The following is a 23703-nucleotide window of genomic DNA, read 5'->3' on the forward strand; positions in this document are numbered from 1 at the left end:
AATAAGCACGCCTGACCCTCTGAGCTCTGCTACACCTGCACCTGTAGAGCTGGATGCACAGGTGTGGGAGATGCACGTGTGCCGAGCCCGGCCGAAGTATCAGATGCCCTCTGGCATCCATCTACATGAGTGTACCTGCAGCCCTGAGCACGTCTCATCGGCACTTTAAGGATGACTTTGGTTTAAATGGTAAAACACAGAATGAGAAAGCAGAGGTGAGCAATACTTCCATTCATCACTGACTAGTAATGAAGTTCTGTCTGGGCTTTATCATCAAGTTTCAGTTCGCTAAACTGAAACTTCATCTTTATGAGCTTCGCGTATCAAAAAGGAAAGCGAGCTCGGCTTAGCTCGGCGGCGGTAATGAAGCGCTTTCATTACGTTTCGATCAGTTGACTGATGCCGTCTCTGTGTTCAGACTCACAAAGAAAATCAACAGCAGGCTTATCAACGTTTCTTTAAATTCTCCTTTATCAGAACTGTCACATAGCAACAGAAACAAAGTCATACACATGTCAGCTCCCTGAAAGAGAAGCTTTTCTGCTTTTTTAATACATGAAAATACCCATTTTGTTCTGTCAAAATAAATACTGAAGAGTTTTATAAAAGTCATTTTGTCTCCTTTGGACAGGTTATGGGAGTTATATGTTTAGTTTATATACACATTCATGCTGCAGGCTGTGAACAGAAGTCAAAGAACCCATCAGAGGTTTGGAACAAACCTCTGATGGGTTCTGCAGACGTGATTCAGAGAAGGAGGAAGACGCACCAGAAGTGCAGCTGGCAGCTGCTGTTCACATCCTGCTGCATGCATACATTCTGCACTCTGCTGGAAGTCTTTATCCTGATTCTGTCAATGCCATCAATGAAAGATCCAGCTGTGTTTCCTATAAAGCAGGACTTGGACAGCAGCCATGAAACGCTGGAGCATGTGGGGGGCGTCCTCCGCCTGCTCTGCCGAGAACCTTGGTCCCAAGATGATGTGCGAGCTCACGAAAGCAGAACCCCGTTGATCGCGGTGGATAAACTGGAGGTTATGAACACACTGAAGGTGTAGTGCAGTCACAGCCCCTCAAGATAAGAAGATTTGTTGTGTTTTTGTGTTTCTCTCTCTAAATGCTTTGAACAAGCTGAAATTTAACTCATCTGTTTCCTTCCTTTAACCGCAGGAACAAACTTTGTGTGGCCAGATTAATAAATACCCACTACATCCTGCTGCTGCCTGTGCTTTTAGGCTCTAGTTAGAGTAGAAACAGAGAGTAGAAACTGACCTCTGTAGTCACAAAGCCGAACATTAAACGAGAGACTTGAGCTCCTCTGCAGAACTCTGAGCGTGAGCATGCAGTGCTAATCCAAGGCTGTCGTCAGACTTGATAAGACCTACATGTCCTCACACGTGGGATCATGGAGGTGTTTCCAGTTTGGCTGCATGTCCCTCTGACCTCACACTTGCTCTCCAAACAGACAGGTGATGCTTTTGGTCTTTAAAAAAAACTGTCCCACTAGAGTTTGCAAAGGTTGGAGAGCCCAGGTTTCCAACACACACAAGGACGGGCACCGACTGATGTCACAGAGAGATAGTTAAAAGGAAGACTGATGATTCAGAGACACTGTCTGCAGCGATGTTAGCGAGGGATGGATCAGCTGCTTAAAGCCAGAATTCACTTTAGAAGGAGGCGATGCTGCTGCCCGCCAACTGGCTCGGATTATCTTGCCCGCACCCTTCATGTCACCGATGCTCAGAACACTGGACGACTTAAATATCAGCTGTGTGGGGACTCTGGTGTCACACTCATAATAACAATAACAATAAATGAGAAATCATTTTGATAAACTGCACACTTCCTGTTTGGGCTCCACATCAGGAACAGTTCAGGAACTTTTCATGACAAAAGCAGCTTTGAAGAATATTTTCTGTTTGCTAAAATCTTCACGGCCCTTTACGAACCTATTGCCCTGCTCTCCCGCTCTCAGGGGCACTGGCACAGAAACAGGCAGCCTGGGTTGGAGCTGCACCTTCAGAGAGGCGAGCAGTGAGAACAGCATCTGATCCGGTTACAGGAAATGACTCCAAATTGCAAAGGATTGTGGGCAGAGGTGGAACACATCTGAGCCCTGAAAGCCAACTGCTTTTCAATTTTGGAGAATCGATTGCAAGTACATTATGAACCGAGGTCTAACCACGGTCTGGGCACGCTGTTTTCTCATAAATTCTTATGAGTTGGTGCAAACACGAAACAATGAGGCCTTAATTTCAATGTCTTTTAAATTTAAAGTGATTCTCGAGTCCACAGATACGCGTAGGAACAAAACACGCCCGCGTTACCAGCCTCGCCATGCATTTGCAGGCCAAAGCAAATGTGCCAGAGCAGCACGGGTGGATGTCAGTCTGGGAGCTTGAATGTGGTTGGATATTTCCACTTAGCCATCTCTGATGATGTCTAACTACCTTTCCGTGTCAAGAGCTCCTCGTCTGTCTTTGTGCTGCAGCATCAGCGCTCAGCAGTGCGTCCCTCTGATTAAGAGATCTGAGAAGACTGCTTGCCTCTGCCTCTGTATGACATCAGCCTTGGTCTCTGAATTTTGTTGCTTTACAGATATCTTTTCATTAACAGCTCTGTGCAGTGAGAGGAATGTTTTTATCAGCAAAAAAAAGAAGAGCCAGAAACAAGAAGTAGAATTAGCTGAATGTGCTCCAGCACCACTGTTTCCAGTAAAGAGAGCAGGAGGAGAGCCTGCTCCAATGTTAAACTTTCATGTTTGCTCACAGTCAAACCTTCAAACGTTTTTTTGTGAAGAACATTTTGACCAAAAGAGGACCACAAATCTCCACAGTAAGCAGATACTAAGCAGCCCTGGAGTGACCTGGGTTCGTTGGACTGTCACGACCACAATGTTAGCAAAAAGGGCCAATTTAAATCAGCGGCAGAGAAGCTGCGGCAGCAACATTAATTTCATCATTGTCCTGCCAAATCACAGGATCTGCCTCTGGAACGTACTTCTCTTTCGCCTCCTGCTATTTTCTAACGCTGTGTGTGTTTTGGAGCCGGGTCACCATTTAACCGGGTGTGTCAGACCTGCCACCGACTGTAAAATGAAGATGTACAAGTCGCAGAGCTGCAGTTCGAGCCTCACATGCCCAAGTCTCTCAGCTACCTTCAGCACTAGTGAGGGTGATAGGGGACGATAGCGGTGACATTCATGCTCTGGTGAGTTTACTTTTAACCGGCGTCCAGCGTGTCGTAGTGCTCAGAGACTCTAGAGGTGCTGGGCCACGTTAACGGAAGCTTCCTCGACTCGAGGCCTTTACGCACCGAGCGCGTTGCAAAAAACGAAATTTAGAATTTTTCACATGCTGTGATTTGTTACCAAACGCAGTGATCCGATTGGTCAGACTAAGTTTAATCTGGAAAAACAAACGGGACAAATTCATCGTGTGAAATGACACGGCCAATGTGTGACAGCCTTTAATCCGATTTCTTGTGCTAATGAGAAAAAACACAGCAGCAGCAGCAGGAAGAGTCCTGCATGGAGGCACGCAGGGAAACAGACGTGACTGCGAGCGGTCGGCTTGTTCAGGTTTCATGAGTGCAAATGCAGACACTTGTTTATGCAGAGGGGACGTGGTGGGATGGATGTAACACGGGCTGAATCACCTTTGAGAGCCTCACAAACACCTCTGACAACACCGAAATGACCAACACTTCCAATCACTCATTGCAACTCTCACTGTGGAAGAGAGACAATCACTCAGATGGTGGCGTATGAGCACAGCAGCCTCTGTAATAATGCACTTAAAACAGTTTAAATCAAGGCTTAAATGCAACTTTTTGCTCTCGGCCGAGTGAGGATTCATGAGACTTTGTGTGGATATTCAGAAAAAGCAGTTAGAAACTGAAACACTTGGTTTAAAGGCTCATTTACAGGGACATCGTGGAAACAACGCAATCACAAATGGGTCCGCTGAGTGTCATCGGAACGCTTTGGCCACATGATTCACTTCCAAGTCATTAATCACATCCTCCTACAGACGCCACCGCCATGTGTGGTGGCCAGCGGCCCGCTGATGACATCGCCGTCCTGGTTCCGCTCAGGGTCACCCGGCCTCTGCAGACGACAGAACCAGTGCGACACGGCGCTGGCTTTATATGCTCGCCTCACGGGCGGGTCAAGTCTCGGCGGAGCTTTGAAACCAGATGGCCCACTGGCAGTGCCCCGCCCCTCTGACACACCGCTAAAGTCCTGCTGGGCTCTAGATTCGTAGCATTGATGACGGATTTCAGCTCCAGATGTGTGAAGGCGGCGGTGTCCGTGTCGTTGGTCACAAGCAGGACTCGTGAGACTCTATGTGGGTGTGCAGGGACTTCTTCTCCTGCTCTGAGTGGTTCCCATTGTGGAGCACGCAATACCTGAAAACACAGACGGAGGGAGTTAATTTAACAGGCAGAAAGAAGCAGCCTCCAAAATGACAAATCTGTTCCACTATTCACACAGCTTTCAGTGTCTGCTGAGGAGCACGTCACGGCTATAAGACCATTCAAATAAGCAGAATACGGAGAATAAGGAGCGCATCAAGAGGAGGAAAGAGCTTTCAGTGAGTCTGTCTGAAACACTAAACCAGTACACATGCACAGGCTTCTGCTTTACTGTTGCATTTATGCTGAAAGCTGACACTGATTGGGCCACCACAAAAATCCATGAGCTCATCGGAGCAAAAGTAAAACACCTGAAAAGTGGAGGAAGGGTCTGAATGAGAAGTTGGAGCTGAGTGGATGAGATAAGTGGTGTGGAGTTACATTAAACCATCTGCAACCTGACCAACACTCAGAGGAGAGGACGGGAAACCCGAGCTGGACTCAGCTGAAGCAGCTCTGGGACTCCAACACAAATAAATAAGAGCGGTCACACACAAAAGGAAAAGTCACTTTCTAATTAAAGAGACAGACCGGGGAGTGATCTCAGCTAACACCTTTTATCGTTGTCATAATGGGAAAAGAAAAAAGAAGTGTTTCAGGAGCTTTTTAACGCCGACAGCAGTCAGACTGGGAGGACAGTGAGACACTGGGTCACCAAGTGTTCACCAGCTGAGCTAAAACACACTCCATCTCCAAACCAGAGCTAAATACAAACGTGAAACCAAACTGCGGCACTTCGATATAAAAAACGAAATAATGAGAGGAGCTGGAGGGAGCAACCATCTTTAAACACGTGCAAAACCAATGAGATGCAGACTCAGAAAAAAGATCACCTATAATAAGTTTCATATTAATGTGGACGAACGTAATAATCGAGCACACTGTTGTGGTGTGCTGCATTTTCAGCTATGAATCAGCTGAGAGTATTATTATTAGTATTACCGAGAAGACAAAAAAGGAAACATCAATGAACTTTAAGTTTGAAAAGGCCAGTGAGGTTTCTGATATTAGAAAATGACCCAGCTGGGAGGAGGTCCTGGGTTCAATGTGAGGGCTGACGTTCATGTGCTCAGTCTCGTTCTGAACGCACTGATTCCAGCATGATTTCCTCCTGCAGCCTGGAGCTGCTCACAGCACAAAAGATCCTTCCAGCAGGAGGACTCGCAAACCTACAGAGAAAACTCAGGACCCTGCTCCAAGAAATGTGTGTGCACCATGTGCGGCACCTGTGTGCACACACTGTGTGCACTCACAGGTGTGTGCATGCACAGAGTACGTGATTGCATACATGTTGTGTGTACGTAGACAGTGTGTGCGCAGGCTAAAACCATTACGAGCTGTTTACGCAAACACCCCGGCCCAACACACTTCCTGCCGACTAACTGGCCGTGAAATGCGTCTTCCAGACAGCCGCGAACATTTAAAGCTTCTCAAATGCAGACAGCTGCACATTCTCGTCACAGCACTACTCCAAATTGCTGCCACATTGCGGCGTTCAACCCTCGCCAGCCTCGCTGAAGGGGGAACAAAGATGCTGGCTGAATCGGGACCCTCACTTTGATTCCAGGGCCCCCCTCCCCCTTACCCGCCAGCGTCTGCACTACAGATAAAGTTCAATAGGTACAGGATGTGACATCATCAATGGATCACCCCGTGGGTATTCAGTCTAATTATTAACGTGTTTATGTGAAAGAGGCGGAGTTTACAGTACGTAACCAATCAGGAGCATGGACAGGTGTACAGAGAGCAGAGTATTGTAATTATATAACAGTTGCCTTAAGGTGCATTAATATCTTTAAAGGCAATAAACACTAAAAAAAACAAAGGAAGATAAAAGGAACATATTAGAAAATGTTCCATATTCACTTAAATGAAAAGACGTGTAAGACAGTTAAAGTTAACCAGTCTCAGGGGAAAAATTATTTAAGCATTAGTTTTATTTTATTAGTCATTTTTAGAAGAGTAAATATGCTCAGTTATACATTTTATATGAGTGAAACATGTGCTAGGCTTTGTAGTGTCTCACACAGTCAGCTGTCATCTTCAGAGTGACTGTGGTGGGGATGAGATGGAGTCAGTGTGTGACTGAATGTGGTCACGGTGCCAATTACACTCGATTACCTGCAAAAATCACAGGAATTCAGTTCAAGCTCAGAGGTCTGAAGCAGAAATTCCTCCACCCACAGTGACGTAGTCGCTAAAGCAGCGGTCCCCAACCCCCGGGCCTTGGACCGGTACCGGTCCGTGAGTCGTTTGGTACTGGGCCGCGAGAGTTGAGGCTCAGGTGTGAAATGTATGGTTTTCAGGGTTTTTATCGGTTTTCAGCGTTATTTTGTTATCGTTTTTATCGTTAACTCTGTTTTCCTGGGTCTTTTCACGTGTGTTATGAAAAAAATCTTCTTTTTTTCGGTACCGGTACTAGTTTTATTTTGTTGTATTCATCCGCGACACCTTAAAGGCCGGTCCATGATAATATTGTCGGGCATAAACCGGTCCGTGGCACAAAAAAGGTTGGGAACCGCTGCGCTAAAGAGCTGACCCCAGTCTCACGGATCGTTCGTGATCATGGCGAGGCTGCGGCCCTGTTTTCACTAAGGTCTAAGGAATCCTCCAGGAACCTTTGAACCACAGAGCTGAACCTGAAGCATCCCTCCTGCTTCACCTTGCATCCTCGGGTTTGCTGCCGCTTGTTTCCTGGCTTCTGCTCCTGGATTCCAGGCTGCAGGTCTGGTTTGTGCTCAGTTCAGATTTGCCCCGTTAGTCCCAATTATCCAGTCTCGGCCTGTTCACTGGTTTGTCTGTGAGCCTCAGACTGTGGCAGAGCTTCTGTGTTTTTTGTTTCTCCACATTGCCGTTAAATTAAAGCTCGCCTTCTGTTTGCCATCGCTGCCTTCGACACCCTGCAGAGGCGTCCTTGTGTCGCATAGCTGTGGATCCTGTGGCAGCGAGCCGTCATGTGAGCAGACTGTGCTTTCTGCTTTGCTGCACAGATGTCAGTCCAGCTAGCACCTTTGTGAAACAGCCCAATCAGAAACAAGGAAACCAACCATAATACATTAACATGTAACAAGCAGCAGTTTCATTCATCAGAATCAATGAAGCATCCCAGTGTTTCATTGAAAAGCTCAAACTGAAGAAAACTAAAAGCTCAAAAAACCGCTCAGCTCTGCACGAACACAGACAGCGGTTCAGGAAGTCGACCAAAGGCAGGAATGCACTTTCATATCTGGAAGAAGTGAAACTGTGGAAACGGATCAGTCCTTGTGTTTAGCCGAGGCTTTGTTTGTACACAGCTGAGCCAACGGGCCAACTGGCAGAGCAGGACGGAGAGGCCGGGGAGGGAGACATGAGGCCCGGATCACAGACAGACTAAACATTTCTGCACATTCTGGGCACTGGTGTGGCCAGCATTCATCTTGATGAAGTGCCCTGAGCAAAACTTTGAACGTGCTAAGCAACGGACATGATGGCCCGTGTGGGCGGGAGTTGAAGACGAATATCAGCCAGATAACGCAGAAACACATATTTCATACGCTGTGATCTGGACTGTGTCACACTTACAGAAAATAAACAACATTTTCTCTGAGCTCACAGGAAACTTCAAGTTCCCGACTTTCCCGATGCTGATGAAAACAGCGAGCATGCACATCTGCGGAAAAAGGAAGAGATGGTGGCATCGTTGTGCCTCTGTAGAACAAACTCTGGGATCGTCTCATTTTTCATTGATTTTCCTGCTGAAATCAGAAGAAAGTTTGATAAAATTGAATAACTGAATTTAGAGCCAAGACTCAGAGTTTCAGTAAGTGTCGCCATTCGTCCTCGTGTTCTGTGTCAGCTTATTAATGCTGTTAAAGCTCATCCAATCACTGTGTACCTGCTCTGACACTCACAGTTTCACGTCAGGCATGCAGCGGTAAATAAATCACTCTGAATGTCGCGGCATCTTTCAAGAGCACAAGCAGGGATGGAGGCAAACCCAGCGTCATGCAGCACCTTTATGGGGGCGTGGCCAGTCTGGCGTGGTAAACTGACGCATGAATAACAGTCTTTCTAAGGCTACATGTTTCTGTTTTTTCACCTGTCATTTAACGTCGTCAAGTATGAAAGCCTCAAATCGCTGTGTGCCGCGGCACATTTTAAACCTCACGTCTAACTGAGACACGATCAGAAGGACTGCAGCCACCCGAGGGAGGAAAATTATGTCAGGAATAAGTCGTTTAAAAAAACTGATTAGAAATGAGTTCCTGATTTGCTGCAGTCTCCTCTTTAGAGGCTGACACACTCATTTTAACTCGACATTAACCTTTTAGAAGTGAACAGTGCTGCTGACACGTAAACTCCCTTACCTTTGTCGAGTCCGTGTATCACGGAGGCCTCCAGCAAAGTGCTCTCACAGAGGCTCCACAGAGGTCAGAGGTTAATTAGCATACCCTCAGTGAAAAGTTGATATTTGGAAGAAAAACCTCTGTGTTGGAATTATTATTTTATATTTACACTTATATTCAGGTGCGCACCAGTTTCATGTAATTCACCTTTGCAGTTTAATTTACAGGCTCAGGGATGTGCTTTACTCAAGCTCTCTCAAACTCTTCTCTTGTTTTAATTTCAGGTTACTGCAGACACACAGGTGTGGCCCCACGTTCTCTCCACTGTCTGTGACAGGAACACATCTGCTGATGGTGAGGATCACCAACCCTCACCATCGAACCGAACCGATGTGAAATCAGCTGCTGAGATGTTCTAGCATTTGAAGCAGCCAGCGTCTCCACAACGATCCGACCCCACGGACGGCCGCTTGATGTGTCGTCCCTGCTCTGTTTCCTCCAATCACAGGTGATCATCACAATCAGGAAGCTCTGTGTGTGTGTCTGTGTGTGTGGTCTGTTTCTCCCCAGTTTAACTGTTAAGAAAGCAGAAGTGAGTCTCGAAAACACGTTGGGGCGCTGATAAAGGCGGGGGAGGTGTGTGTGTAATAGATTTGAGGGGAATACAATAGGCAGGAATTTGAATAGGAAAAAGATTACGCCGTATTGAGCTAACCAAAAAGAATGAGACGGAGAATTTTATGCAAAAATTATTCAAACTTCACGCCCACGAGGAATGGCTGTTTCCATCTCAGATACAGTCTGGCATAAGAAATATGAGTTTCTGAGAGGACTGAATACGGAGAGGAAATATATTCTACATAAAGCACTGATGTGAACTCCTTTGACCTTAAGGAAGATTTATTTGTTACTAAGCAGGTAAGCAGGTAAGCACGAGCACTCCGAGCACGCAGAACGCCATCACCTCGACTGCAGTAACGCCAGTTTGGGAACAAAAAGAGGTGATAAGGAACTCATTTACAAAGCACCACTGGAAGCAAACTTTTCCCTCTGAGCTGGAAGAAGAAGCCGAACTTCCTGAGTAAAGCTTCACTGCTTCAGAGACAAAAGGAAAAGCCTGAAAGTGCTAACACAGCTGACGTCAGGTCTGCAGAGGGCATCAGAAGTTTGGACTTTCATAGGATTACATCTGCTCACATTTTTAGAAAGGATTCGACCTGCCGCAGGTAAACAGACACAGGAAATCCTGGAGGTACGTGCTGTCTGCACAGCCATCGAGCACCATGTCTTGTACATGCTCTGAAGGATGACGGTTAAGGAGAAACCGACGATGACTGGAACTTTCTGCTCAAAGCTCACAGAAGCTAAAAAAGAGAGGGTAAAAAGGGCCAAACAAAGCCCCGTCCCAGCTCATTTAAACCTGCACAGCTCTTTCATGATGTTTGAATCAATGCTTTTAACAGCAAGTAGAAAGACAGCGGCTGTGTTCCCGGTGCCACACACAGCTTCAGCTTTTCCATTATTTCTCCTTGTTTATCGGTTCGATTAAACTCCTTTCAGCAGGAAATACACCTGTGTCTACTAAAGAGCTCATCCTGGGCCAGTCCACAGAGACATTTAACAACATCCTGCAGAGATGCTGCCACGCATATAACACAACTCATAGAACTCAACACAAACAGAACAAAACTTCACAATTAAACAGGAAGTTAAGTAAAAGAGGAAGATATTCAGGAGCAAATAAGAACTGAGGACCATGAATGGAGCTGACGACGCCTGTGAGAGCTCATTATTCCAGAAGTGTTCCTTGGTGTGTCTGCAGCTCCTGCCTTTTGAACCTCCTTAAGATTAAACCAGAGATGGTACTCTTTGGCTCCCCCAGTTTTTTCAGAGGATCAGATCAGCCAGGCACCGCATCGAACCAAAAAGATTGTCGCTCATTTCCTGGGACACACCTGCTTTGGCTCTTCTCCTCTGGTTTCCACCCAGGTATCAATTTCAGGATCCTCCCATTTGTCTAAAAGTCAGTCATGGTCTCTGACCTCTCACACGCCTCTCCAGCTTACAGGTTCCTCCGGTCAGCTGGTCGGATGCTCCTGACTGTCCCCACTCTAGATTTAGCCTGCTGAACAGAGTCCAAACATCCTGTGGGCTCACTGTGTCTCCTGCACCTCTTTTAGCCACGTCTTTATAATGAGTGTTTCCCTCATGTACTTGCACCCAGTATAGGTGTCTTTATAAATGCATTTAATCTGAGTCACTCTGCTTCATTTTAATCTTGATCACCTGATTAAAAACCAGCTCTGTGGTCTTCATGAAGCTTCAGCTTTAAATCAAAGAAGTACAGACAGCCTGACTGCAGCGCTGAAATGAAATGTTTATGTAAAAATATGGCTGCGACTCATTAAGTCCAACAAAGTGGAAGCAACAAGTTTGACAGAGATAAAGCAGGAGGTGTGTGTGTGGTCAGCGTTCCCTGTTAAAGCTCAGACAGCTCATCAGCATGTTTCACCCTGCAGCGTTTAAAGCCGAAAACAATAAAGCGCAGAAACGCTGCTCAGAGTCTAATCAGCTGCTGCGAGGATGCCTCCTCCGGGCCCGACGTGCACATCGCAGCACACGATGCATCACTGTCTCCCACATCTTCTCTGCCGTCATGGTGATAGCCAGCTCCCCGCTGAGCTGCGTGGGATTAAAGCGCAGCTCGCTGTACGCGGTATCACTCTGCAAACGGAGCTGAAGACAGCAGCTGAACTTCATTTTTTTCTGAGAGGCGACCCTGACCGTGTCAGTGAGAAGCAGCTTCCTGAAACAGAACAGCTACTCATATGAACAGTGACACAAACCAGCCAGTCGCCGGCACGTCTTTATCTGCTCTGTGCAACAAGTTTAACTGCACAGAACAGAACTGCAATTCTGCTTTTTGCTTGAAAGTCCCAGAACCACTTAAACAGGCTCTTATTCTGAAACATCTGAAGGTGAACACTCAGTGCTTCACTGTAAATGTCACACCTGGGGTCCCACCTGACCACTCACTGAAATCTACGTCCTCAGCGACCTAACCAGGTGTGCCCGGCCTCTCAACCCATCACAGCTGGGGCAGGCCCCACACCCTGTGACCCCCAATGGAATAAGCTGAATAAACTTCACAGTAAATAAAATATAGACAGAAAAAATGAAAAAAAGTGTAAAAACTTAACATGAAAACACAGACCTTCTTATTAAAAATATAATAAACAACCAGCCACATTTTCTTTGTGTCACTGGTTTTTAAATGGTGTAACAAAATCTCAAAGAATGAGGCAGCGAGGGAAAGAGCAAGAACCGGGACCTGGTCCAGCACCGAGCCTGCAGCAGTGAGTGGTCATACCAGGAGTCTCTGGTACTACAGAGGAGTTATAGCAGAAGACGAGAGCTCCAGACATGACTCTGAAACGCTAAAGTCAATAAACCCGATTGGTTTGAGCTGTTTATCGTAACTCAGTGTTAACTATAAAACTCAAATAAAAAGCAGTGATTTATGACACTTTCATTTGTCCTCATAAATCACTCGAAAGGCGGGGCCAAAAATCTTATTTTGGCACAAACAGGTTGGTATTCCTCTTTCAAAGGAAATGAGCGCTTCTGTTGGTGGCCATGAAGCATGGGATGGAGGCACGTGCTGCTACTTATATGAAGAAGTCAGTGTGGAAGCCTCTCAGCAGATAAAACACACCTAACAAATATATACACACTCCTGCACAGCCCGATGGTCCTTTGGTTTCTCAGCTCTCTACAGTGAGCCACAGTCTAAATCAGAGACGCTGGAGGCGCGCTGAGCTGAGCAGCACCAAGGCTGAAAACACTCACAGGCAGGAGGAGGGGGAAGAATGTAGGCGGGTCGCAGGGAAGTAAACACAGCACACGTGCATGCTTCACTGCATCTATACATGCATGCATACTGTACACAACATGGGGGTGGCTGAAAGATGCTAAAAATATACAAGCAGAGCCGTCTGAGCTTCCAGGTGACTTTCACATAGTGTGTGTGTGTGTGTGTGTGTGTGTGTGTGTGTGTGTGTGTGTGTGTGTGTGTGTGTTTTCTAGGAATGAGAGTGCTGGCTCTCAGCAGATCAGAGGTTTGATTATTTTTGGATGACTGACTTCTGCAGCGTTCCTCGGCTAATTGCCTACATGACTGGAATGAGGACAAAAAAGCAGCGTGTGTTTGCACGTGTGCGACTGCACGTACACACTGCTTTAAAACGACGAGATAAATTTACTTTTTTTAAAATTATTTTTATTAATACTTGACTCCTTTTTGTCACTACAGATCCCTCAGCCCCACCTAAGGCCTAAACTACAGTAAAGTATTTGGATTACACCACCAAACAGCTTGTTGTTGACTTCAGCACGTTTCCACTGTACACTGCTGACACATGATAACACTTATCCCTAAAATGGAGATGCAATGAAAGCGACTTATTTTCACGTCACTGGTTTGATGTTGATTATTTGTTGTTGGCTAACCAGTCGTTTTGGTCGTCGGGACAAATAAGCTCCAGCGACCAAAGAGTTCTCTGTCCTCAGATGATGGAGACGATTCACACTGACACCTCTGAGATCTACAAGACTCAGAGGCTAACATGACGAGCTAACACGATTGTGGTCAGGTTTATGCAACTTTATTCATCTACCGTACTTTTCTGTATATATTATCTGGAAATGTTGCACCCTTTCTGCACAATATGCTGAATTCTTGTGTTAAATCCATTTCTACACAGACTTTCAGCAGTAGCAGCAACGTGTGCCTGTTAAAATGCCACATAAAGATTCATCACAGTGTAAAAGAGGAAATATTAAATATGTTCATTTAGTTGAATCACAATATTTGTACCATACACAAGCACCTATCCATGTGCATGCATGAGAACTGGAGATGGGAATGGAGACCCGGTTCTCAATAGTTAAGTTCCTTGGAGTTGTTAGTCTGCTTGCCTGAGATCCGCAGTCAGCTGATCTCAGTCGGTGTGCTGGAGGAGGAAACAGTGGTGGATATGAAGGGATCGTTTGTGTGTCGTCATTAGGATGGGGTTTGTGTTGCAGTGTGCAACGGCAGCCTCAGGTTTATATTATTAAATGTAATTATGAGACTGTGTGTTTACAGAATAACATGAATATAAGACACACAGATGAAACTACTTTCTCTGGTGAGACACTAAAATAACACGCTGCATCAATTTGATCAAAAGTAATGCTTAATGTGTAATATAATGTTTTTAGAGTAATGACGCCAGCACTGATCAGAACAAAGATGGGAAAACCTCGAATAGGCACAAACGTGCAACGTGCTGTCTCTGATACGCTGCTGAGAGTATAAACTATAATAGTCACATCACTATGAAATATGATAAAATGAGGGGATACGTATGAATGTGCACGTATCACCTCTGTGGTATGTAAAGTACTGCTGATTCAAAGTTAATATGTCGGTTCAGTTAAAGTTGACATTATTTGATATATTTGTGGGAGACAAGTCAGCTCATTCCATTTTACAGTGCATGCCTTCTTCAAGTGTTTTACTGAAGCAACAGAGCATGAATAAAGCCAGAGTGACCAGTAAGGACACTGGGAGTGACAGATCTGGGTCTCCACAAAAGATTTGTTTGTGAAAAAAAATCACAGAAATCCAAAAATTCATCGTCTTCAGTGGTGAAACTTTCATCGTCCACAGGAACAACAAAAACACAGATGTCAGCGGTGGTTCACACTCCGACGACAGCTTTCTAAAAATGGACCGGCTGTTTTCTCAGAGAGCTCGGCAGCATTCGAATTTAAACCTGATTCAAATTAAAACTTGATATTTGTGTGGATTTGACAACCAGTCTTTGTTTGCTCGTTTGTGCGACCGGGGATGAATCCAAGCACCAGTTTACAGAAAAGTCTGAAAGCATACTGTGTACTTGTTCTTGGTCCCGGGATGATGACATCTAACTGGACTGTAAACACTTGTTTTGACATGTTATAGTAAATATGTCATGTTTGCCACGGTCCTCTGGTTTTAAAACCAACGCTTGGTACTTTTTCTGCATGAACGATCGCCCTGTGTCACCGGGAGAAGACTCGCTCAGCATTTACGTCCCGTTGCTTCAGCGCCGCCACGTTTATCGGTGCTGAGCTCACAGATATTTATTCACACGCGGCTTCCTCAAACAGAGACCGGCTCTCAAAGAGCTGATTTTTGATTTACTCTGAGGTGTTAGACAACTCCTGTATACACACAATATTGTTCTGCTGAACATACAAGTGAACACTTGCATTGTATTCTGCAGCCAAGCTGTCATTTGATCCATTCTCAATATGAGAATATCGAACTCCCCGGAGTTCACCGAAGCCCCCGGAGGACTATCATTAGAGGACTGAGCCTCAGATGAAAGCTACAAATATGTCACTGAACAACTGCCTAGAAAAATACATCCTGACCTCACGCAGTGAACCTTTATCAATCTATGAAGGTCTCCATCTATCCATCTCATTTATCCCAGCTGTCATAGGCCAGACGTTAGCAACTGCAAGAATACAAGGCAATTAGGGCTGCCACAAACGATTATTTTGATAGTCGACTAGTCACCGATTATTTTTGCAATTAGTCGACTAATCAGATCATGCATCCATTGGACATAAAACAGCTTATTGCACCAGCATGCATCTGCTCTTATATAACTATCATTAGCTTACAGCTTTAAGTGTTTAAGGTATGTGCTAACTAAAAATAAAGACAAGATGATAGTTTATTAAATTTTAATGAAATCTGCAGATTGTTTAGGTGAAGTTTAATAAACTCAGCCGTCTGCTCCTTGCTATCTAAAATATAATAGGACACCGGAGTATATTCTCGAGCGTCTCACACTTCTGATAGTCAGTTGTCTGCTTGACGTTTATTCAGCTGTGTAAAAACTATAACTTTAATCTCAGCCAAACCGATTTACTCAGGAACAAATAAAATACTGAAAAAAGCCAAACAATAACATTTTTAAGTTATCTAAGTGACTTATATATCAGTCTGAAACCTGAGTAGCGAAAGACGGTGGTGGGTTTGAAAATGATTGATCGGGAGTCCGGTGTTCTCCCGACTTTTGAAAATATGTGGTGTCTTGATAAACTGAGCAGATATTTGAGGTTTACACAGCTACATTCTCGCCTGAAAATATGCTAAACATTTATTTTGTGACCCAGAAAGAATAATAAGAGTAATATTAAAACTAACTAGCTGCCGCCATTGTTGGAAACTGAACAGGGCCGCGCTATGAATTCTGGGATACAGCTTCTTCTTCTTCTTCGGGGTTTAACAGCAGCTGTCATCCTTCTTCATGCAGTGCTGCCATCTTCTGTTTCAGTCCGTTATTACACTCTTAAATCCTACTACTTATTCCTGCATCTTTTGGGATCTTACAAAGCTTCAAACGACGCGTCGACTATTAAATTAGTCGTCGACGATTTTGATAGTCGACGTAATCGTGACTAGTCGACTAATCGTGCCAGCCCTAAAGGCAATACTAACCTCTATGGGCTGTGGCTTGTAAAGGTTTTCCCACATAGGATATAAAAATTCTTTATTTCTTTTACTATTAATAAAAAGGTAAACTGTCGCACAAGAGAGGACTGAAAGACAGAAACTATTAAACAGAGTCATTGTCATTCTTTGATGGCCAAAATTATGTCGCCGTCTCTTTATATATGAAGTAAGGCCAAAAACAACTGACAGCACAAGTATCTGTCCAACCAACAAGAACAATTGCAGCCACATAGTTTCACTATGAGGCCTCATGACTGTCATGGCAGGTTTCTGGTCAGTCTGGTGGACAGAAGCTCCATCTTTTCCTGCTGTAGAGTTACTCACAGCTGCTATCCAAACGAGTCTATAAAATGATTTATTACAGTGTGGAAAACAGTGGATTTAATCTTCATGTTGTGCCACATAGATGAGGTCAGAGTGGATGGTTATGTGTCCAAAGCACACTTCATAAAAATTCTTACATTATTAGAAGCTGCATCCACAGACTGTATGGCAGCATGACACAGACAGGTACCTGCTAATCAGTGGCATCCTGTTAACATGGGAGTCTATGGGTACTGACTCACTGCTGCCTCTGCTGGACACCAGAGGAACTGCAGTTCTTAATGTTTCCATGGTTGAATTTTGTTTTACTTGCAGTTTGTCACCAGCCCACTTTGCAGTTTAAAAAAACTGCTTGACTCATTTTTGCTGGTGCATATAGATCAATCACTACATAGCTCCCTTTCTTTTCATCTGCACGTTTTACTTAGATCTCTGTTTGAGACGGCGCGAATGGTGGATAGTGAAGGAAGGAGAATGGAAAATTTCCTGCCAACCCGAGCTTAACATTACATTTGTGAAGCCTGGAGTCCCACGAGACCAGGGGAAATATCTTCATATTTATACGACGCTCGGAAAAATAAACAGACCTCCATAAACAGAAGACGGTAATCATGAATGAAACCTCAGAGAGATTCAGTGCGTGTCTGTGTGTCCAAACTGGGTTTGTGTTCAGATTTGTGTGTCAGTAAAATGAGGAAATAGAAGACAAAAAGACTGTGTGTGTGTGTGTGTGCATGACAGTAAAACAACAGATTCAGGGAACAGATTCTTTGTTTTCCACCTCATAGTGTGCAGCCTAAAAAGTTGAAATGTAATATATATATATATATATATATATATATATATATATATATATATATATATATATATAGTGCTTTCATGTGTATTTCCAATCACAAACTGCCCAGTGCAGCCATAGCATTACCCCTGCCAACATGCGCCGTTCAATTTCACCACCAGCATTGAAGAAAAGTTCAGACGGCTCATGTGTGACCTTCTAAACTCAAACACTGATGCCGCTGCTGTGACTCATGCCAGCAGGTGTCAGAAACAAATAAGAATGATTTATTCTGCTCCCAGAAATAAAAATTCAATAATGTGAGAAGTACAGGAAAATCGAGACTGGTCACAGTGTTGGTGTTGATGACGCACCAGGCTGTTAGTTAATGTGTGATAAACAAAGTACAGAGTGCTGATCAGCTGTGAAGCTTGAAGCTTTGGTTCAGAATAATCTTTACATGCTCTTCCATCCATCATCATCAACATCCACCTATCCATCTATCCATCCATCCATCCATCCACACAATCACCCATTTATCCATCCATCCATCCATCCACACAATTATCCATCCACCCATTCACGTATTCATCCATCCATCCACACAACCATCCATGTATCTATCCACACAATCACCCATCCACACATCCATCCATTTACCTTTGTGGTCAGATGTTTCCATCCACTCATCATTGGCATGAGCGTCAGGGTTATTTTGGAGTTTTAATTATGTTTTTGGGCTGTTGTCATTCTGACCACTCCTCTTGGCAGAACTCTTAGATTTCATTTACCTAGAATCCTGGTATAGATTCTGGCTTTATTAATAGCTGAGCTCAGGGCTTTGGGAAGGTCATTCCAGAAGCGTAATGTTAGCCTACTTTATTCAGAAACCAGTTGTGATGTGTGCTTGGGATTATTATCCCGTTGGTACACCACCAAATTCAAGTTTAAACTGTCTACCTGCTGATTTGAGGTGTTGAAGAATTTTACAGTTGTCCTTCTTCCATATTCTATCCATTGTGTGCAATGTACCAGACCCAACAAAACAGCCTAGAGCATGATGCTACCACCATTCATCTGATCATCAAACTTCTCTCCAGAAGGTGTTTGGCTCATCCATGCGGACAACTGCTCTGATTTTAGTAGATCTCAGTTTCCAGTTCATGGGCAGCTTGAGCCTTGGTGGTTCCTAAATTGATCCTCAAGATCATAACCAATTTACTGTCATCTGATGGTACTGAGTATCGATTTTTAATGACAACAACATTAAAATAGACTAGACAACTGTGTAACTATATAACACACACACCTATATTATGATTGATGTAATCAGCTATGAGGTCACCAAGGTCTTAAAACAATTTGGCATGTATCAATGTGTCACGCTCGAGGTAGCTTTTACTTTAAAGACTCTATGTGAATTCGACAAATTTAAGGCCTGCCCTACAGAGCCTCTGATTGGCTTGTGTTTAGGTTAGGTTGATGCGTGATAATTGATACCTGGTTGGTTCAGATCTGAGGTGTGAATCAGAAGCACCGCAGGGCCACAGCTACTGAGTAGGTAACATTTTCTGTTTAGTTTTACTTAAAGGAATAATTCTGTATTTTGTTTTATGTAATGTTGTAAACACACAGCACTCATCTTCCATATTTCCTATACACAGTTGGTCCTGCAAAAGGTGGAAGCTGTATGAAATGAAGAGCTGTCTTCAGTTCAGTTTATAGAACTGCAGAGAAGACAATATTTCTGATGGAAATCCTGTCTTCTGGGTTTAGAACTACTGGTGAATATACCTTTTGCCTTTCTGAATGGCCACAATAAGATGCCTTCCTCAAATGTACTGTACATACAAGACTTAAAAAGACTTCATTAGGACCACAGATGTTTAGATGGAGGTGATGGACACTAACCGACAGCCACATGTGGCAGCCGTGAACCACATATGGACTGTTTATCCTGAATTTAAATTGTGTGTATGCAGATGTGAACCAGATGTATCCATGTTGTTTATGGGGATTGCCATCTTTCATCTGGGCAGAGCTGACAGAGAGACAGAGAAGGAACAAACAGAGAAGAGAGAAGTGAAGTTAGCGAGGCAGCGGCCGACACAGCAAGTCCATTTAATTAGGAAGAGAAAAGCCCTGCAGCCCAGTTTACTGCAGTTACCGACTGAAAACAGCTAGCTGCTCAGTGCACATGTAAAGTACTTACTGCTGAAACTAGTTCTACTGTAGCTGCTGAATAACAGCACCAGAGCTCAGGCTGAAGCTGGTTTAGAGCAGCGATGTTGTTAGGGATGGGTGGTGAAGGAGCGTCGGCTACAACTGCACCAAACCTCTTCATGCAACAGAGCTTTAAGGCCTACTAATCAAGTCAGGACTTCAAGGTGTCAGAGCCAGTTAATGGGGGTCAACTGTGGTGGTGGTTCTACCAAGACAATAAGTTACAAAAACCTGTACCAGTACTGAAGCTGATCTTTATTTTATAATTTTAATTAATATTTTTACTTCTGGTGTGCAGGTTTGAAACATTTAATAAGCTCCAATATCAGTTTTCATTGTCTGTGGTCTCAGTTATCCAAGCCACTGTAGTCTTAACTGCTGAAGACAGCTGGACTTTTATTTGGTTCATGAAGTTTTTAGCATAAATTTCTTACAGAAATTTCAGTTTGACTTTAGTTGGACTGCATTGTGCAAGATGTCCAGCCTGTCCAGGTGTAGTCTCCCTCTCACCCTAACAGCTGGGATAGGCTCCAAACTAACATTATTCTGAATACTTAATCATGCAAAACTGCACTAGTAGACACAAATCCACAGTGGAAGCCACGAAGTAAGAGGAACTTCCTTCTCCTGGAACATGGAGAGAAATCCGAGTTGTTTCATCTGCAGCATCTGGAGAACTTCTGGTTGGACGTCTTGCTTCGACACACTGATGATGTTCCTGGGTTTCAGATGGCTGCTTATCTGAGTGCATACAGCAGTACCATTTAAAGAGCTATGATAACTTTCACTCTTATAGCTCTGAAAATGGCGCTGTGGTCTGCAACAAGTCTCTCAGTCGCATTTGTTCAGATGCAAGTACATCAGCAATCAGTAGTCTCTTACTCACATGTCACATATGCACCCTTAGAACACCCAGTGACGGCTATTCAGTGCTGGTCAGATGATACTCTGATGGTTTTTAGTTTTGCCCTGGGATTCATTCCAGGAAGGGACAGAAAACAAAAGTCACAACAGAAAGAAAAACAACAGCGAGAGGTTTGCAAAGAGCATTGTTCTGTATGTCAGCACGTTTTAGGAGAAGAAAATAGAAAAAGTAAATTAAAAATTATTAATTAAAAAGTAGCAATAAAGAGAATATGCATCTTTTGCCAGTTGCAGATTCAAAAACACTTATACCACATTGTTTAAAAAAAATCATAATAAAGAAACTGACAAAACAAGACAGCACCATACACCACACTGTCATGGTCCTGGGTCGAGCGACCCAGTGTTTGAGTTTATGTATCTTTTGTATTTATTTGTGCCTTAGCTTAGTTCACCTAGTTAATTTCTAGATTACTGTGTAGACCTGTTTCTTAGCTGTTTATGTCATCTCCCCCTGTACTAAGTCTCCCTGGTTCATGCGTCATGTCTGTGTGGTTATGTTTGGTTCATGTCATGTCTAGTCTCCATGTTTCCTGTTTTACTTTGAAAGTCTGTATTCGATGTCAGTATATGTAGTTTCACTCTCCCTGTCCTGTCATTAGGTTCATGTGTATCAGCTGTTCCCCCTCATGTGTCGCCACTTCTCCTGATCACCTCATGTGTGTATTTAGTCCGCAGTCTTGCTGTGTTCAGTGTCGCGTCGTCTGTGTTATCTTCCCTACCCTTTGTCATAGTTTCCCAGTCTATGTTCAGGTTTTCCCTCAGTTACTTTGTTGTTGTTTTTTCCGTGAGTTTTCGGCCCTAAATAAAGGCTCGCCTTTTGTTAAGTCCAGTTTTGTGTCCTCACCTCTGTCCGCTCTTGGGTCCTCTACTCACTCCACGCGGTCTGCCCCGGCGGTCCGTGACACACACAGGTTCATACACCAACTCGTATACAGCTATTTAAAGCTATTTTAAATCCTATTACTGGTGAGCCACCAGGTAACTGAAGTAGTTCAATGGATCAGACTGTTGCTGTACACAAATACAGGTCCACATGAAGGAGAACCAATCAGTACTTTGGGCTGTATAAGCTGGAGAAATGGCATCTACTAACTGCTATTTCTTTAGGTACACAGTGCACAACCTGATTTGAGTTTGTTTTGTGTGTGTGTGTGTGTCAGTATTAAGAGGTCTGGCAGTCTGAAAGCCCTCAGGAAGGTGAGAAGTGTTGAGGAGTGGTGTAATTAGACCTGAGCATCCTGCCAGCAGCAGCAGAGAGAGGCAGACAGACTCAAGTGGCCAGTGCAGGGTAAATAAAAAAAGATGCTCTCTTTCAGGAGTCTGAAACCTCTCAGTCTTGTCAAGGTTCTTCTAATTCTCCATACAGCTTCCTACTCTCGTTCCAAATTAACATGGAATTATCATCTAAAATGACACCTGTGGTTTATCTGCTGTGTAATCCTATATTTCTGCTCCGAATGACCAAAAATAAAATAACAGAGGAGTTTTCTGTCTGCCAGGCATCTTTAAAGGAAACTCCACCTGTTTGCAGGTCTTAGGGAGCCTGGCTGCATCTTCTGCTCATTGTCCTCATGACACACCAATGGTATCAGTCTAAAGCTCCCACGTCACCTCGTTCACCAGTTTTTACATGCCTGCCCATGCCTGAGGACAATGCCTCATCAACCTGCTATGGCTGAGCGGTTTGAAAAAAGTAAAAACAGCAATACACTGAAATCAGGAAATGCCAACATTTACCCGAGTTGACCGGTTTCAGACCAAAACTCTGATTACAGGTAAAGAAAGAATAATCCTGACTGTGCACAGCCGTATATGTATTAACAACTAGGGCTGGGACATATCATACCGTTCACGGTAATATGGACTGGACTGATTCTTATGTAGTGCTTTTCTACTCTCTCGGAGTACTCAAAGCAACATGCCACATTCACCCAGTCACACCCATTCTCACAAGCACTTTCTCTGTACTTAGTGCAGTCTAACTACATTCACACACATTCATACTCCGATGGATGCATTGGAGAGCAACTTGGGGTTAGAATCTTAACCAAGGATACTTGACATGCAGACTGGAGGAGCCAGGGATCGAACCCCCAACCTTCCGATCAGTAGGTGACTTGCTCTACCTCCTGAGCATACAGCCACCCCTAATACCGGTATAATGTTAAGCAATGATAAGAAAATGAAATATCGCGATAGAATATGGGTAAAACGCGCATGCGCAGTGCCCCTGTTTTCATACGCACATGACAGAAAAAGCATGGTGGCGACGGAGAATGAGAAGGGCGAAAGCGGATCGTTTAATGAAACAGATGAACCAGAATTGGTTTGTAAAAATGCTGCAACTTCAGTGATGTGGAACTGTCCGTCAGATACACACCAAAGCACAATTTTTGGTAGAGCATGCAAGCAGGCTGTCGCTATTACCATGTTTTTTGGAAAATAAGTCACTCTTAAAATCCTTTGATTTTCTTAAAAAATCGACAGCGCTCCTTATAATCTTATGTGTGAATTCCGGTTGTGCTTACTGACCTCAAACCAATTTTATGTGGTACACAGCGCTCGAAAATCTGCCAAAAAATGTCTTAGTACAACTTTGGTAAGCTACGAAGCCGCACCACATGATGGGTTGTTGGAGCATTATGGCTATCGCAGTCAGGCGCCTCGCGGAGTGATACATACAGTGCTTCAACATAATATTACTGTATTGTGTGTGTATAACCGCTTTTTAAGTTTTGTGGATATTATACATGGTTATGCTGAGGATATATCGGCCAATTTCCACTGCAAATGTCTTTTGGTTAAACTGTCAGCAAGGAATTTACATCTGCACTGTTAAATTTTTATATAACTTTAATGCTCAAAAAAACCCAGCTGCTTGTTTAAGTGAAAAATACATTGATGAAGTATTTTCTCTCACATCAATTATATCGTCAGTTATATTGTTATCGCAAATTTTCAAATATATATCGTGATAAATATTTTTGGCCATATTGCCCTACCCTATTAACAACCACGTTATTGCATGCATTAAAGATAAAAGAGAATATAACATAACACGTTAATGTTATGTTATATTCTGTTGTATGCAGTGTCTGCTACAAGCTACAGAGACTCTCTTAAATAATTGCCACTGTAATTTCTGAGAATGAGGGC

The 23703-nt window shown here is 43.9% G+C and overlaps 1 protein-coding gene across 3 annotated transcripts in view; it reads right to left on the bottom strand.

Annotated features, from left to right (window-relative positions):
* Window positions 1–444: 444 nt before the first annotated feature.
* The window catches only part of htr4 (5-hydroxytryptamine receptor 4), a 142975-nt gene continuing 119716 nt past the window's right edge, over window positions 445–23703 (bottom strand). For 2 of the 3 annotated variants that reach the window (XM_084952663.1, XM_084952654.1), the window contains exon 7: window positions 445–4409. In XM_084952663.1, coding sequence (XP_084808789.1) covers window positions 4322–4409 — 88 coding nt within the window. In that variant the 3' untranslated portion in view covers window positions 445–4321. The remainder of the gene's footprint in view (window positions 4410–23703) is intronic. The other variant, XM_084952669.1, reaches the window with a different exon arrangement.

Source organism: Perissodus microlepis, chromosome 2, assembly GCF_051167445.1.
Source record: "Perissodus microlepis isolate ML-2025 ecotype Zambia chromosome 2, ASM5116744v1, whole genome shotgun sequence".
Taxonomy (NCBI): Eukaryota; Metazoa; Chordata; class Actinopteri; order Cichliformes; family Cichlidae; genus Perissodus; species Perissodus microlepis.